This window comes from Periophthalmus magnuspinnatus, chromosome 14, assembly GCF_009829125.3.
Source record: "Periophthalmus magnuspinnatus isolate fPerMag1 chromosome 14, fPerMag1.2.pri, whole genome shotgun sequence".
Classification (NCBI taxonomy): domain Eukaryota; kingdom Metazoa; phylum Chordata; class Actinopteri; order Gobiiformes; family Gobiidae; genus Periophthalmus; species Periophthalmus magnuspinnatus.
In genome coordinates, this window is record NC_047139.1 from 23,288,841 (window position 1) to 23,303,846 (window position 15,006).

Sequence of the window (15,006 nt, forward strand, 5' to 3'; positions counted from 1 at the left end):
GTGTTGGCAGGCAACAGAGTGTTAAAACATAGGAAGGGAGAGAGAGAGAGAGAGGGAGTGCAAGTGGGCTGGAAATATAGGAGCTAGAGAAAGGTGGAGAGAGCACATAATGTCCCTGGCAGTATGTGGGGAACAACTCCTCATACAGAGCCATTAGAAGGAAGTCCCAGTGCAGCACTCAAACTGAGCCAGGACAGGCTGCAAGAGGCTGTGGCCCAGACAAGCTGCTTCTGGGTATGTGCCAAGTGTACCTAAGTGCATACTGCTTTTCTGTGTCATGATGTCAGTTTCCCTGTCCTCCCGTGCTCTCTCCCCCTCCCCTACCTGTGTGTCTGGAGCTGGGTGGAGTGCCTGACTCCTCCCGTGCACACCTGGGGTGCATCAGCCTAATCACCACCACCTGCTGCTGAGTACAAGAAGGCTTGGCAGTCTACACTCGGTGCCAGACCGTCCGCGTGTAAAACGTGAATGTTTCTTGCTAAGCTTTGTTATATGGTACCTTCCTGCAAATGCTCATTTGGATTTATGCACCCTCCAGATTCCTGCCTCTACTCGCCCAGCTCCTGCCGCCACGTTCCAGTCCCGGTATCGCTTCCAGCTCGTCTTGTCTCCTGCTCGTCTCGTCTCCTGCTCGTCTCGTCTCCAGCTCGTCTCGTCTCCTGCTCGTCTCGTCTCCTGCTCGTCTCGTCTCCTGCTCGTCTCGTCTCCTGTCCGGTCCTGGTCTCTGGTTTGTCACCCGCTCCCCGCTCTGGTCTTCGTCTGCTCCGCCCGCCCTGGTACCGCACCTGCTTCTATCCCCGTCCTGGTCCTGTCCTGCCCGCCTCTACCTGCACCGCACCCGCCTGACCCGTCTCCCGCTCCCCGGTTCCTGTACCTGCTCTTGTGACCTGTTTAAAGACTGCATTTTCACCGCTGTAAATAAACACTGTTAAAACTGCTCTGGTCTGCATCCTTTGGTCCTATCCGCACCGTTACGACAGAACGGTCTGGCCACTATGGACCAAGCAGGCTCAGATCCGGACCAGACGCGCCGCCTCACGCACTCTCACCCCGAGGCGGTGCTGGGTCAGCACGAACAATCCATTCGAACTCTATTGGAGCTAAATCAGACATTGTCCCAGCAGGTGGCACAGCTTAACCACCAGGTGGCCGCGCTCCTCGTCACCCCGCCTGCTGCAGCTGGAGCGCCACCATGCCTCCCGGAGCCGAGAGGCACGGATCCGGAGCCGTATGCTGGACAACCTCACCTCTGTCGCGGATTCCTGTTCCAGTGCGAGTTCATGTTCCAGCAATGCCCTTCTCGTTTCAGCTCGGGGGCCACCAAGATCCGATATATATGTGGATTACTCCGGGGCAGAGCTCTCCAGTGGGCAGAGGCGCGCCTAATGAAGACGTCTGTGGATAGCCTGGATTTTAATGAATTTGTGTCCACGTTTAAGCTGGTGTTTGACCACCCGCACTACCAGGACAATGCTGCCTCCCGGTTATTGACTCTCAGCCAGGGCTCCAGGACGGTAGCGGATTATTCCATTGAATTCTGGACACATGCGGCGGAGCTGGACTGGACGGACAGCGCGCTGCGGGCTGTGTTTGTGCGGGGCCTGAACGAGACTTTGAAAGATGAATTGGTTTCCCGGGACGAACCCCCCGACCTGCGGACCCTCATCTCCCTCACTCACCGTATAGACAACCGCCTACGGGCTCGTCGCCGAGAGAGACGCCGGTCACCGGCCCCGCCGGAGCCACGCGCTGCCCCGCCCCCGCCGGATGAGCCCATGCAACTCAACAGGACCCTTGTGTCGGCCGAGGAGCGTCAACGGAGGCGTCGTCTGGCCGGGGCTTGCCTCTACTGCGGTGAGCGCGGACATTATGTGGTTACTTGCCCAGTTCGGCCAAAAGGGGGGGCCCACCAGTAGCGCTGGGAGTACTGGTGGGCGAGCAACACATCCTGGACTCTTCTAATAGACTGCGGCTCAGCGCCACCCTGTGCGTTCGCACAGAGACCTTATGCGTTTCCGCCCTTATCGACTCCGGGGCTGAGAGGGACTTTATTGATGCCCAAGTCGCGGAGCAGCTCGGGGTCTACCTGGAGCCCCTCGAACGCCCCTTAAATGCCCAGGGGCTCAATGGACGTTTTCTGGGGCACATCACTCACATCACAGAACCTGTCACCGTGATTCTGTCCGGCAACCACCAAGAGAACCGTCAGTTTCATGTCCTGTCCTCCTCCGCTTCTCCTCTGGTCCTTGGTTACCCCTGGCTACGCGCCCACAACCCTGTTTTCGATTGGGCCAGGGGCGGAGTTTCGGGCTGGAGTCCCGATTGCCACGCCAAGTGCCTTCGGTCCGCCCTCCCTCCGGCCGGGAGGTCCGTTCCTGTCGCTGATCCGTCCCCAGACACCCCCAATCTGTCCTCGGTGCCTGCTGAATATCACGACCTGGGGGAGGTTTTTAGCAAGAGCAAGGCCCTCTCTTTACCGCCCCACCGTCCATATGACTGCGCCATTGACCTCCTGCCGGGTGCCCCACTACCATCTAGCAGGCTATATAACCTGTCTAAACCTGAACGCGAGTCAATGGAGGACTATATCCGTGGGTCCCTGGCTGCCGGAATCATCCGCCCGTCCACTTCACCCGTGGGAGCGGGGTTCTTCTTTGTGGCTAAGAAGGACAAATCCCTGCGGCCTTGCATTGATTACCGGGGTCTGAACAATATAACTGTAAAGAATAAATACCCGCTTCCCTTACTGGACTCGGCATTTACGCCCCTCCACGGTGCGACCATCTTCTCAAAGTTGGATTTGCGGAATGCGTACCACCTGGTGCGCATCAGGGAGGGAGACGAATGGAAGACGGCCTTCAAGACACCCCTGGGACATTTCGAATACTTGGTTATGCCCTTCGGTCTCACCAACGCCCCTGCCGTATTCCAAGCCCTCATCAACGATGTGCTCCGTGATTTCCTTAACCGATTCGTCTTTGTTTACTTGGATGACATCTTGATTTTCTCGCGGTCCCCCCAGGAGCATCATCAGCACGTTCGCCAGGTTCTCCAGCGCCTCCTCGAGAATAAACTGTTCGTGAAAGCTGAGAAATGCGAGTTTCACGCAGAGGAGGTCAGCTTTTTGGGCTTCATTGTGGGGCGGGGCCAAGTAAGAGCTGACCCTGAAAAGATCCAGGCTGTCACTGAGTGGCCCGTTCCTACCAGCCGGAGACAGCTCCAGAGATTTATCGGCTTTGCCAATTTTTATAGACGTTTCATCCGGGATTTTAGTAGGGTTATCTCGCCCTTAACTAAACTCACCTCTCCTGCTTTGCCGTTTGCCTGGTCTCCTGAGGCGCAGACAGCCTTCGAGAAGCTTAAGAGACTATTTACCTCCGCTCCCATCCTGCACCAGCCCGACCCTTCACGGCAATTCATCGTGGAGGTCGACGCCTCCGACTCGGGGGTGGGGGCCGTGCTTTCGCAGAGGTTCGACCCCCACAACCGCCTCTGTCCCTGCGCCTTCTTTTCCCGGCGACTGTCCTCGGCCGAGGTCAATTATGACGTGGGGGATCGGGAGCTCCTTGCCGTAAAGCTGGCCTTGGAGGAGTGGCGCCACTGGCTCGAAGGGGCGGAGCAACCATTCATCGTCTGGACCGACCATAAAAACTTGGAGTACATCCAGTCCGCCAGGCGCCTCAATCCCCGTCAAGCTCGTTGGTCCCTCTTCTTCAGCCGCTTCAACTTTCTCCTCACCTACCGCCCCGGATCTCGGAACGTCAAACCCGATGCCCTCTCCCGCCAGTTCGCCCTGGAGGATAGCCCGGTCACCGCAGAAACAATTATTCCCTCCTCGTGTGTGGTGGCCGCGGTCCATTGGGATATCGAGGACACCGTCCGAGAGGCCCAGACCAACGACCCCGACCCAGGTAACGGCCCTCCAGGTAAACTGTTTGTTCCCGATTCTGTCCGGTCTCAGGTGCTCCAGTGGGTCCATGCCTCCCGTTTCGCCTGCCATCCTGGTGCCGGTCGCTCTCTCTCCCTCCTCAGGAGACGCTTCTGGTGGCCCACGATGGACACAGACACCCGGGCTTATGTCGCCGCCTGCCAGGTATGTGCTCGGGCCAAGGCCTCCCACTCACCCCCTTCTGGTCTCTTGCATCCTCTCCCAGTTCCTCGTCGCCCTTGGTCCCACATCGCCTTGGACTTCGTGACGGGCCTTCCCCCTTCCCAGGGGAACACGGTGGTTCTCACCATTGTGGACCGCTTCTCCAAGGCCGCCCATTTCGTTGCCCTGCCTAAGCTCCCCACAGCCAAAGAAACTGCCGACCAGCTGACCAGTCATGTCTTCCGACTCCACGGCATCCCGGTGGACATCGTGTCCGACAGAGGGACCCAATTCACCTCTCAGGTATGGCGGTCTTTCTGCGACGGTTTGGGGGCCACGGTTAGCCTCACGTCCGGGTTCCATCCACAATCTAATGGGCAGACGGAGCGGGCCAACCAAGACCTGGAGTCGGCCCTACGGTGCACAGCCTCCGCCAACCCCGCGACCTGGAGTACTCACCTGCCCTGGATAGAGTATGCTCACAACTCCCTCGTGAGTTCCGCCACTGGTATGTCCCCCTTCGAGGCATCGCTGGGATATCAACCCCCTCTCTTTCCCACGGAGGAGAGGGACCTCGCCGTCCCGTCTGTTCAGCGCCATCTCCAGCGCTGTCGCCGGATCTGGAAGAAGGCCAGGGCGGCCCTTCTTCGGGCTGGAGCGCGCACTAAGGCGACGGCCGATCGCCACCGTGTCCCGGCGCCCGTATACCAACCTGGCCAGATGGTTTGGCTCTCCGCCAAGACGGTCCCGCTGAAGACGGACTCCCGTAAGCTGTCCCCCCGATTCCTGGGACCGTTTAAGATCATGAGGATCATAAATCCATCGGCGGTGCGCCTCCAGTTACCCCCGTCTCTCCGGATTCATCCGACCTTTCACGTCTCCCAGGTTAAACCAGTCCGGACCAGCGACCTGTGCCCTCCGGCCGATCCCCCACCGCCCGCCCGAGTCATTGACGGCCACCCGGCGTTCACCGTCCGCCGCCTGATTGACGTTCGTCGCCGGGGTAGGGGCCTCCAGTACCTCGTCGATTGGGAGGGTTACGGTCCGGAGGAGCGATCCTGGGTGCCCAGGGCACGCATTCTGGACCCCGACATGGTGAGAGACTTCCACCGCGCTCATCCTGACAAGCCTGGGGGTCCACCAGGAGGTGGACCTTAGGGGGGGGGTACTGTCATGATGTCAGTTTCCCTGTCCTCCCGTGCTCTCTCCCCCTCCCCTACCTGTGTGTCTGGAGCTGGGTGGAGTGCCTGACTCCTCCCGTGCACACCTGGGGTGCATCAGCCTAATCACCACCACCTGCTGCTGAGTACAAGAAGGCTTGGCAGTCTACACTCGGTGCCAGACCGTCCGCGTGTAAAACGTGAATGTTTCTTGCTAAGCTTTGTTATATGGTACCTTCCTGCAAATGCTCATTTGGATTTATGCACCCTCCAGATTCCTGCCTCTACTCGCCCAGCTCCTGCCGCCACGTTCCAGTCCCGGTATCGCTTCCAGCTCGTCTTGTCTCCTGCTCGTCTCGTCTCCTGCTCGTCTCGTCTCCAGCTCGTCTCGTCTCCTGCTCGTCTCGTCTCCTGCTCGTCTCGTCTCCTGCTCGTCTCGTCTCCTGTCCGGTCCTGGTCTCTGGTTTGTCACCCGCTCCCCGCTCTGGTCTTCGTCTGCTCCGCCCGCCCTGGTACCGCACCTGCTTCTATCCCCGTCCTGGTCCTGTCCTGCCCGCCTCTACCTGCACCGCACCCGCCTGACCCGTCTCCCGCTCCCCGGTTCCTGTACCTGCTCTTGTGACCTGTTTAAAGACTGCATTTTCACCGCTGTAAATAAACACTGTTAAAACTGCTCTGGTCTGCATCCTTTGGTCCTATCCGCACCGTTACGACATTCTGTCTGTATAATCTAACAAAGTAAAGTAGTTCTAGACTTTTAAACCTAATAGCATTAATCTGTTCCTGTGTTAGTGTTAGTTGACGATGTTAGATGGATCAAAATGTAATTTATTTTATTCCATTATTGATTAAAATATAAATAAATTTCACTCAGTATTCAAGCTTCATGGTTTAAACATTTTGTTTCACTATGTCAGATTGCCGGTGAAGGGTCCGCTACCTGCCTTTTTCTATGGAGATGTTATTACTTAAAATGTTCCACAGTATGTCATTAAACTTATCTAACTAATTACTGGTGTTTTGACGGCTCAGAAATACTGTAAGCAGCGCCATCTCTCAACAGATATAATCTGAAACTTGGCTTAGTGACGTCACCTGCCTCCACACCATGGAGATAGATCAGTTTAATGCCATACCGTGGAACATTCCATACAAAGACATTAGATCTCCATGGAAACAAGCTGGTGGCTAACCCTACATCAGAAAAGTTACATAGTACACTTTAAGCCCACATAATATACAAATAAACAGTCCAAAAACTTAAAAAACTTAAGTACGTCATATTTCTTAGTGTGGTACCTGTCTTTGTTGATGAAAGTCATGACGGGCATCTCTCGGCCCATGGTCCAGCTGGGTCTGTAAACACACTCGTCGGGGAGTTTGATGGGAGGTAAACATTGGCTGGGCAGTGTCTTCAGAGGAGCGAACATGGAGCAGCCCACAAAGGCCTGGCACAGCTCGGGCTTGTAAACAAACGAGTAGTCCTGCACATCAAAGCATGTCTTTAGTATTTGTAACATGGATTTACACAGCTCTTTTCCATTATTGACCATTAAAACAGAGAGAACTGCCTGACCTTGATCTCTGATGGCTTAGGGCTGCAGAAGCTCTCCTCCACCTCAATCTTGAAGTGTCCTCCCAGAGACGAGAGGCCATCTAAGGTGGTCATGCCCGGGGTGGTCTCCATGCTGCCATAGTCTTTACTGCACATGTTCATGGGAGAGTAGCCCATAATGTGCTGCTCCAGTGAAGGAGGTGTGGGAAACATCTGATGCAGATCTGCAGAGCCTGAGACAAAACAGAGAAATGCCAACTGGGATCAGAGGGGAGTGGATGGGTAATTATACTGTTTAAATGGAACGTTAGATTAAAACAAATCATATCGCATATTTAATGATTTATAGTTAACTAGATATTATCATTCACAAACACACTAAAAGGAAGTAGAAAATTGTCTGCTTTGCATCCATCTGACCATCAGGGGGTAAAATGCAAGGAAATACTATGGGCCATATCTTGTCTCCGGTCTTAATGTAGCTGTAGCAGAGATAATCTGCTAGCCGACAGCGTCAGCGCTACTGCTGAGAGTGTGGGGTGTGGAGCTCTAAACAAGAGGTGTGCCGTACCCAAATATCAGGTGGAGTGGAGCAAATTTATTAGGATGATAAATGCATAACATTTTGAGGGCAGGTATAGTGCTAACTGTTTTGAGAGAGCGCGCACACATATAGAACCGTACATTTTCAGCTACTTCTAGTTGACTAGTGTCTACTCTGGTCCGTATGCCATTGCGAGATCCACAGACTCAGGAGGAGCCTGGAGCGTCAGTAACCGTGCTTCCAGGAGTGAATTTAGAGTTGCCATCCCAGATAAAAATGTGTATGTACATTGGTACATTTAGGATACTTTAAAACTAAATGAAAGGCTTCGCACCATCATCTGGATGCCCTGCCGCAGCAGAGCACAGCCCTTCACCTGCTCCCTGTATCGGCTCAGCACGGCTCTACAGTTTAGTTTGATGTGGATCTATACAAAAGCAGCTCATTCACATAAGGCTGTTTACAACACTATCCTAAAGTGCGTCTTCTTACCTTGTCTGCAGTCCTAATGCTGCAATGTCTGATATCCTCACATCCTCGTGCTCTTTCTGTCATCAACTCATTTCGTGACAAAATTATTCCTACTGTGCTTTGTAAAGTGGCTCAAGACACGTAGTGAGCATCAGCACTGGTCTGTTATAGACACCTGCACATCCTGCTCTGCATGCTCATGACGCAGCACCTCCTTCTACAAGTGCACACCACAGCCCCGTAACCTCCTATCTCAGAGTACCCATAGAAATGCCTGATCAAATCTCTAGTAAGTCTATTTAACCACTGTAAACTAGCCATATCTTTCTTTGCTGCCTGGTAATAAGCCAAAGATTGTAGACATCACTGACACTGGCAGTGATTTTAAATGCCACAGCGGTCACAGATTGGTTTCAGGTACCATCCCACTCCAGCCACCAGTGGCCAAGTACAGCCGGTATACACCAGCGTTAACATCATGTAGGTAGTGGGAGTCTCACCTGGACACGCCCCCTCATTAACACTATTGTTCTGTCATGACGCCCGTTTGTTCCTGTCCTCCCGTGCTCTCTAACCCTCCCCGACCTGTCTGCCCGGAGCTGGGTAGAGTTCGAGACTTCTCCCGCACGCACCTGGAGCGCATCAGCGTAATTACCGCCACCTGCTGCTGAGTACTTGAGGGCTCGGCAGACTACACTCGGCGCCAGACCGTCCGCGTGTAAACGTGAATGCTCTAGCTCAGTTTTGTATCCTGGTACCTGTCTGCATGTACTCATTTGGATTTTGTTACCCTCCAGATCCCTGTCCTTGCTCATCCCTGCTCCTGCCTCTGCGCTCCGGCTCCGGTAAAGTCACCCCTCCGCCTCGCTACCTGTCTCCTCCTGGTCTCCGGCTTGCTGCTTACCTTCGGTCCCGGACTCCGCTCTCTGGACTACGCCGGACCTGCCTGCCCCGGTCTCGTCCAGCTCTTGCCTGCACCCCGGTCCTGGTTTTCCCCGTCCCTGACCTGCACTCCGCCCGCCTGGTCTGCCTCCCGCTCCGTGATTTTCCGTGTGAACTTGTATGAACTTATTAAGACTGAATTTCACTGACTTTGTAAATAAACACTGTAACCTTGTCCCGAGTCTGCACCTCTTGGTCCTTCCCGCACCCGTTACAACATGTTCCATTAAGACTGGGGGCAAGATATGGCACTATATCTACTTTGACTGGAGAGAGTCTACAGGGAGGGCATTTTAGGCTATATTTTAGTTTTGAAGCTGTCTTGCAGTTTAAATCTTAACTAAATACATGTGCCAGTTGTGAACTCTGTTGAAGACAGAGACACATACTTATACATGACACAGGGTCCAGAGATGGTTTAGACTCCTTACTCCCAAATTTCTCATCAGCTCCATTCACTGGTCGTCTGGTACGAGGCTGTGAACACAAAGGAAAAATAAATAAAGAACAGTTTGAAGATTAAGCACTTCAATATCAGTCTTAAGCACAGCCATCTTCTTACAGCCTGATCATCTTCATCTGAGTTGAAGAGGTTGTCCAGATCATTGATGGACACAACCAGATCTGTCTCGTGGAAAAGACTTGTAGGAGCCACACGGTTGTGAGCAGCCCCCTTCTGAGCATCTGTGAGGTAAAAAGGAAGTTTATGTTAAAATGTTGATATACTGTAAATGTAAAGATTTTATATTAGAACATCTCTGCTGTTTTTGTGTCACTAATAACTTCATTTGAAATAAAGACTCACCATCAGATAGACCTGCTCCGCCATCTTCACCCTGTCAAATAAATAGGAACATCAGACAAAAAGCACAATGCATTTTTTTTTAATCATATTTTCCCAGTTATTTTGACAACAAGTAAATATAAAAGCTCTAAATCCTCAAAGTGGAGGAACCACTGCTAGGTGAGGTGGCACAGGCATCTGTTCCGATGTCTTCTGGACACTTCCCTGGGGACGTGTTCCGGGTATGTCCCACTGGGAAGAGGCCCCGGCTGGCCTGGGAACACCTTGGGGTCCCACTGGAGGAGATGGAGGAGTGTCTGGGGTGAGGGAGTCCCTGCTTGGACTGCTACCCCCAAGACCCAGACCCGGATAAGTGGAAGAAAATGGATGGAGGGTAATTGTAAAATTTGTGCTTTTTAGCTAAACTTATTTTTGCCTCATTATGCTTTGTTACACCAATTAAACAAACAGAAGATAAGGAGGCATTCAGAGACAGTGTGGGTGGAACAAGAGAAAACACAGTCTGTGTGGTGGGAAATTAGATTTCCAGCGTGGATCCGAGTGAATTCATGATCCAAGGAATGGCCTCTCCGACTCCCACCCAGACGTCAATATGAGGGAGGGTGGTCTCCTGTGCCAGTATGTTGTGTGTCTGTGTAGCAGAGACTGTGTGCTCTTATGAGGGCCTTGTGTACATTGTGTGCTGACTGTGAGCTGTTCGAGCTGGGGAATAAGAATGTTATGTTCTAGCTATTGATTTCATTACGCTTGAAGGGTTTTTTCAGCACTATGCAGGCCTTAATCTGTCTCCCTTAAAGGAGCAATCCACAGCACGAATCCTCCAGAAGGCCACCATCTATAGGTGCTAATGTGTCTCTGCTCCTGGCCTTGGGTGGAAATGTATGAAAAGTCCTTACATATCTAAAATAATCATATCTCAAAGTTTCACCCTGGGTTTTTTGAGAGAACAAAAATGAAACAATAGTATTCATTTAAGTTCACATGGCTATATTTGTGCATTTTATCTATTCTTAAAAGCAAGTCTCATGATGCCCATAATTAAATGGTTTATTTAAGATACAGACACATCTGGATTAAAATAAAAATAATTCACAGACCATGCACAATATTATGTATACATATAATTCTCCACTTTGCACCACCACACACAGAAGACAACAAAAGCAAAGGTTGGCTGCACACAGCCTGGAGACAGCGCTCTGCTGGGAGCTTGACTAACACTTAAATTCCCACACAGACCAAAGGCTGACACTACAGACATCCCCAGACTAACAAAATGTTCTTTTTGAGGCTTAATGCTTCACTGGACCAGGTTTGTTACAGCGCTTAGGCTCCTGCCTGCCGCAGCTGCAAAGTTACAGCCAGTGAATGAACACACAGAGTCGCTTTCAATGCTGGGGGCAATGCACTGCTAACAGGTGGCTATTGTCTGCAAACAGAGCCAGCAGTGGCACAGCAGCCCAACAGGCAAAGGCAGGGCAGAAACACATTGTAAAAGAGGGAAAGAGCACTAAGCCAGATGATGGTAAACAACAACCCCAAGAAACTGGACAAATAAATAAGGGGTTTGTCCTTAACAACAGGGGCCTAGGCTTCAGGTAAATGTACCATGTGAAAGTAGATATATGTAGAGGACACGTACATCATACATAGTTTACTCAGTTGTACAAACTTTAAACAATAATATAAAATATGAAAAAATAAAAAATTATAAATAATAATATAAAACTGTGACTGTTTAAAAGCTTTTACCTTATGCTTCTTGCCTGGCTCTCGCTCTCCTCCAGCTTTATCCTTCTTGGAGAAAGTGAACTTTACGTCCCCGTCCTCAAATGCATAGGGGTCCACTTCTGGCTCGTGGTCTCCATCAGTGATGGCAGCAGACAGGTACTGAGTTCTCCTAGCCCGATACATCTGCAGCCGCTCGTCTGACACCTTCAGTGGATGTTTAGATGTAGACATCACTCTGAAAGGTGAGGCAGGAAGCTCAACCAAATTGCAGGTGCATTGCTTTGTGAATTATTATTTAAATTATTATTTTTTGGCTGTCACAACAAGTCATTAGCTGGTATATGACAAATTTAAACCTACACCTGAAGACAACTGCCTGTGTCTAGCACCAATCAGAGTTACTATATATGGCTATACTACAGATTGTATCATCCTTTATGTAAAAAAAAAACGTGCATGATTGATCCTGTATGGTACTACATATGGCCATATGATAGAGGATTAACAATCTAAGTGCAGAAAAATCCTTTGAATGTGGAGGACAAAGACTGTAGATAAATATCAGCTCTTCACAAATAGAACTGGGTCATTTAATACAACACACAGTGTGTAACAATGTGCATCTGCCACTTACTCTGTGACTGACACTAAACTGTCCAGTGAAGACGCCGCATCGTCCCTCAGCTTGTCTCCGGGCAATAAAAGGGCAGGTAGCTCTGAGTCTTTCTTACGAGGCAGGTTAAAGAACCTCCACGGAGCATGGGAGCTGTCCACCTCCAGGTTGACTGCTGAGCCCATATACACTGTAGGTTCTGGGGGCTCCATGTAAGCAGGGACCCCAGAGGGCATGTGGAAGTGCTGGCTGAGGCCTTCGGGACCACCTGGCTCTTCACCGCTCTTCCCTCCCACAAGACAGGGCTCTGGAGGCGGTTGATAAAAGTGTTGACTGTTGGGGGTTGAGGGGTTCTTGGTGCCTTCTCCAGACTCCTCGCTTGGTTCACATGGGTGGGGGCTTAAAGGTGGGGGCGGAGGGGAGTTGGCCTGTTCCGACGGCCCACTGTGAAGCTGAGGGGCTTTTTGAATGCTGGACACATCTGCAGAGCGAATATTTGTGAATCTCCCTCCATCCTGGCTGCGTAGTGCTAGCCTCTGGTTGGCAGTGGCCTCGCTCTCTATCGACGTCTCTTCACAGGTCAAACTGCGATGATGAAAAGGTGTCTGTGGCCTTTTTTGCTGTTTGTCGCCTTTCTCGGGCTTGTCTCCCCCTGCTTTGTGCTTCGTGGGAGTTTGTAAAGGTTGTCCCGGCAACTGTGGTAGACCCGGGGTGCTGCCTGTTCGCTGCTTCACCGATTTATGTCTGCAGGGGACATGACAAACCAGTGAATGCACAAATAATGAAGGGGCTGTACCAGACTTTTTCATGTTTTCAAGTTAAATGAATCTTTTCCCAGTACAGATGCATTTGTTAGGGTCGAAATGAGACTGCTGTGTGCTGCCTGCATCTAATTATAAGCACTTTTATTGTACTCAAACCAGGAAGTAACACTAGTGTGCAGTTAGCATGCTAGTTGTTGTTAGCATTGGCATGACAACAAAACTCTACTCTGGCACCTGAAAGTTGTGAAACACACTTGTAAACTCATCACAGTGAATAATTAGGATGCGTGGAATGCATTAGGAAAGTGAGGAAAATATTTGGATGGAACTATTTCTGTTTTTCACATTTTTAAGTAAAAATCTGTACAGCACCTTAATTTATCAAGCTTCTGTTTAGGGCTGTGATCATTATCTCTAATGTGTAATTTCATAATAAAGGAAATCTTATATTCTCATACAGGGCCACGGTATGCAATGTAGAGCTTGCCATTTCAGTGTTGGTTAGCATCCAACAAATTAACATACTCCAGCTGACTGGGCCAATCCACTTAAGTCCACCTGTTGTAGTCCAAAGCTACTTTCTAATCTTGAGACGCTGTGAGAAGGATTCCCCAACTGCAGCTTGTAAACATTTAGCTTTCTATGCTTAGATAGCACATTCTGATCTGAGTGATCTGGGGAGTATCCTTAGGGCTGTCACAATAAACCATTATCGATCTATCAATATATGATAGATGGAACAATTATTTTGGGGGTCAATATTTATTGTGGGCACTTTTCCTTTATACTAGTGGGGAACATTTTGGTTTTCTTTTTACTTTTCTGAAGATTTGAACTGTAGAGGGCTGAATAAATAACTGCTAGAGCTCATTAAGTGTTTCATTTATTTATTTATTGCAGCTCATGTTCATTAGCAACATTGTATGCATAAAATTGTTTTTTTGGAGTAAAATTCTGTCAGTGGCATAGAGGCGCTCAATACGATCGTTAATCGTCTATATTTTCTTCACCAATACCCCGTACTTCAAAATGTGTTACTGTGACAGGCCTAACAATGCTACAGTACTGAACATTACAGATAAGACAAAACCCAGCCGATATTGGAGACACCACAATCTTGTCACTTCCAGAAAATATACGTGGAGAAATATGAAGAAAAATGTGCTTGTCAAAACCTAGAAGTGACTGAGTGTTATTTTGCTGACTTTGCAAATCTCTGTCGGCTGCTCTTTTTAATATTGAAATATGAGGGCACACATCGGAGGATTAGCGGCACACACACTGATGCTAGGCCTCATATCCAGTGACTCACCTAGAACAGCTGCAGTGCGACCGCTTTGAAGGCTCCACAAAATCCCACACTCCCAGTTTCTCCGCCAGCTCCTCCTCACAGGTACCGTTGGTGGCAGCTGAGTACTTACGCCTGAAGAATAAAAAATAATGTAGTTAGGGATGGATTAACATTACTATCACAAAAAAGACATTCATTGTTTTAAAAAGTGAAAACTGTTGTTAAAAACCTAATGAGCCATGTTCCTCATGCTTCATTAGAATTATTGAGAGTTGTTGTGTGCCAAGGGTGATTTCATAGCCAGCTTGAAGCTGGCTAACTAAAGCTAACTACAGCTGACACTCTCTGCTTGGTCATGGGGCAACAGATCCTGGGGTGCTCCCAATGTGTCAGATTCACTGATGGTACAAATCTACAGGACAAAACTGACTGAGAATATTAATGTTAATTAAGTACAATGATTTGATTTGTTGAAAACTTAAATATATGATTGTGTTGTATTTGACAAACTCTCCAGGATCGTATACACTTTTTAGATTTATATCTTACTCTGCACTGGCAGTTACTCACTTGTTCTGTGCTCGGTTGATATTGCACTCTTGCCAAACTCGTTTCACCACCTGGTGGGAGAGCCGGCGAGGAATCTTGCCTCCATGATGGTTTGTTCTGTCCACACTGAAGACGTCTGCTGATGAAGTCATTTTGACCCACTTTTGAGCTGTGAAAGACTCAGCTGAAAAAGGGAGTTCCACAGTTCATTTGACATGTAAAAATAAAGAATAAGGTGTTATGTTGCTGTATTTGAATACCTGGTGGTGTCTCTTCCGGAGAAGTGGGAGGGGTGAGTGTTACCAAAGACATAGCAGGCTCTCTGTGGGAAGCAGGCACTTGGTGGGCACCCGTGTAGACGGCAGTGCAGTGGGAGGACCCCACAGGGGCAATAACAGGGAGGTCTGACTGAGGCACCAGCACCAAACAGGCCGGGTACACCATCCGCACACCACCTGCTCACATCAGGACAACATCAGCACGAGAGCTCA

At 50.1% G+C, this 15,006-nt stretch overlaps 1 protein-coding gene across 2 annotated transcripts in view; it reads right to left on the reverse strand.

The window, feature by feature from the left end:
* med13a (mediator complex subunit 13a) overlaps window positions 1-15,006 on the reverse strand; it is a 94,385-nt gene that overhangs the window by 14,256 nt on the left and 65,123 nt on the right. The window contains exons 6-15 of one of the 2 annotated variants that reach the window (XM_033977907.2): window positions 14,776-14,970; window positions 14,537-14,699; window positions 13,988-14,098; window positions 11,933-12,655; window positions 11,320-11,533; window positions 9,568-9,598; window positions 9,325-9,446; window positions 9,194-9,239; window positions 6,827-7,038; window positions 6,550-6,734 (exon numbers count right to left, since the gene is read on the reverse strand). In XM_033977907.2, the coding sequence (XP_033833798.1) occupies window positions 6,550-6,734; window positions 6,827-7,038; window positions 9,194-9,239; window positions 9,325-9,446; window positions 9,568-9,598; window positions 11,320-11,533; window positions 11,933-12,655; window positions 13,988-14,098; window positions 14,537-14,699; window positions 14,776-14,970 (2,002 nt within the window). Of the gene's footprint in view, window positions 1-6,549; window positions 6,735-6,826; window positions 7,039-9,151; window positions 9,240-9,324; window positions 9,447-9,567; window positions 9,599-11,319; window positions 11,534-11,932; window positions 12,656-13,987; window positions 14,099-14,536; window positions 14,700-14,775; window positions 14,971-15,006 lie in introns of both variants that reach the window. The other variant, XM_033977906.2, reaches the window with a different exon arrangement.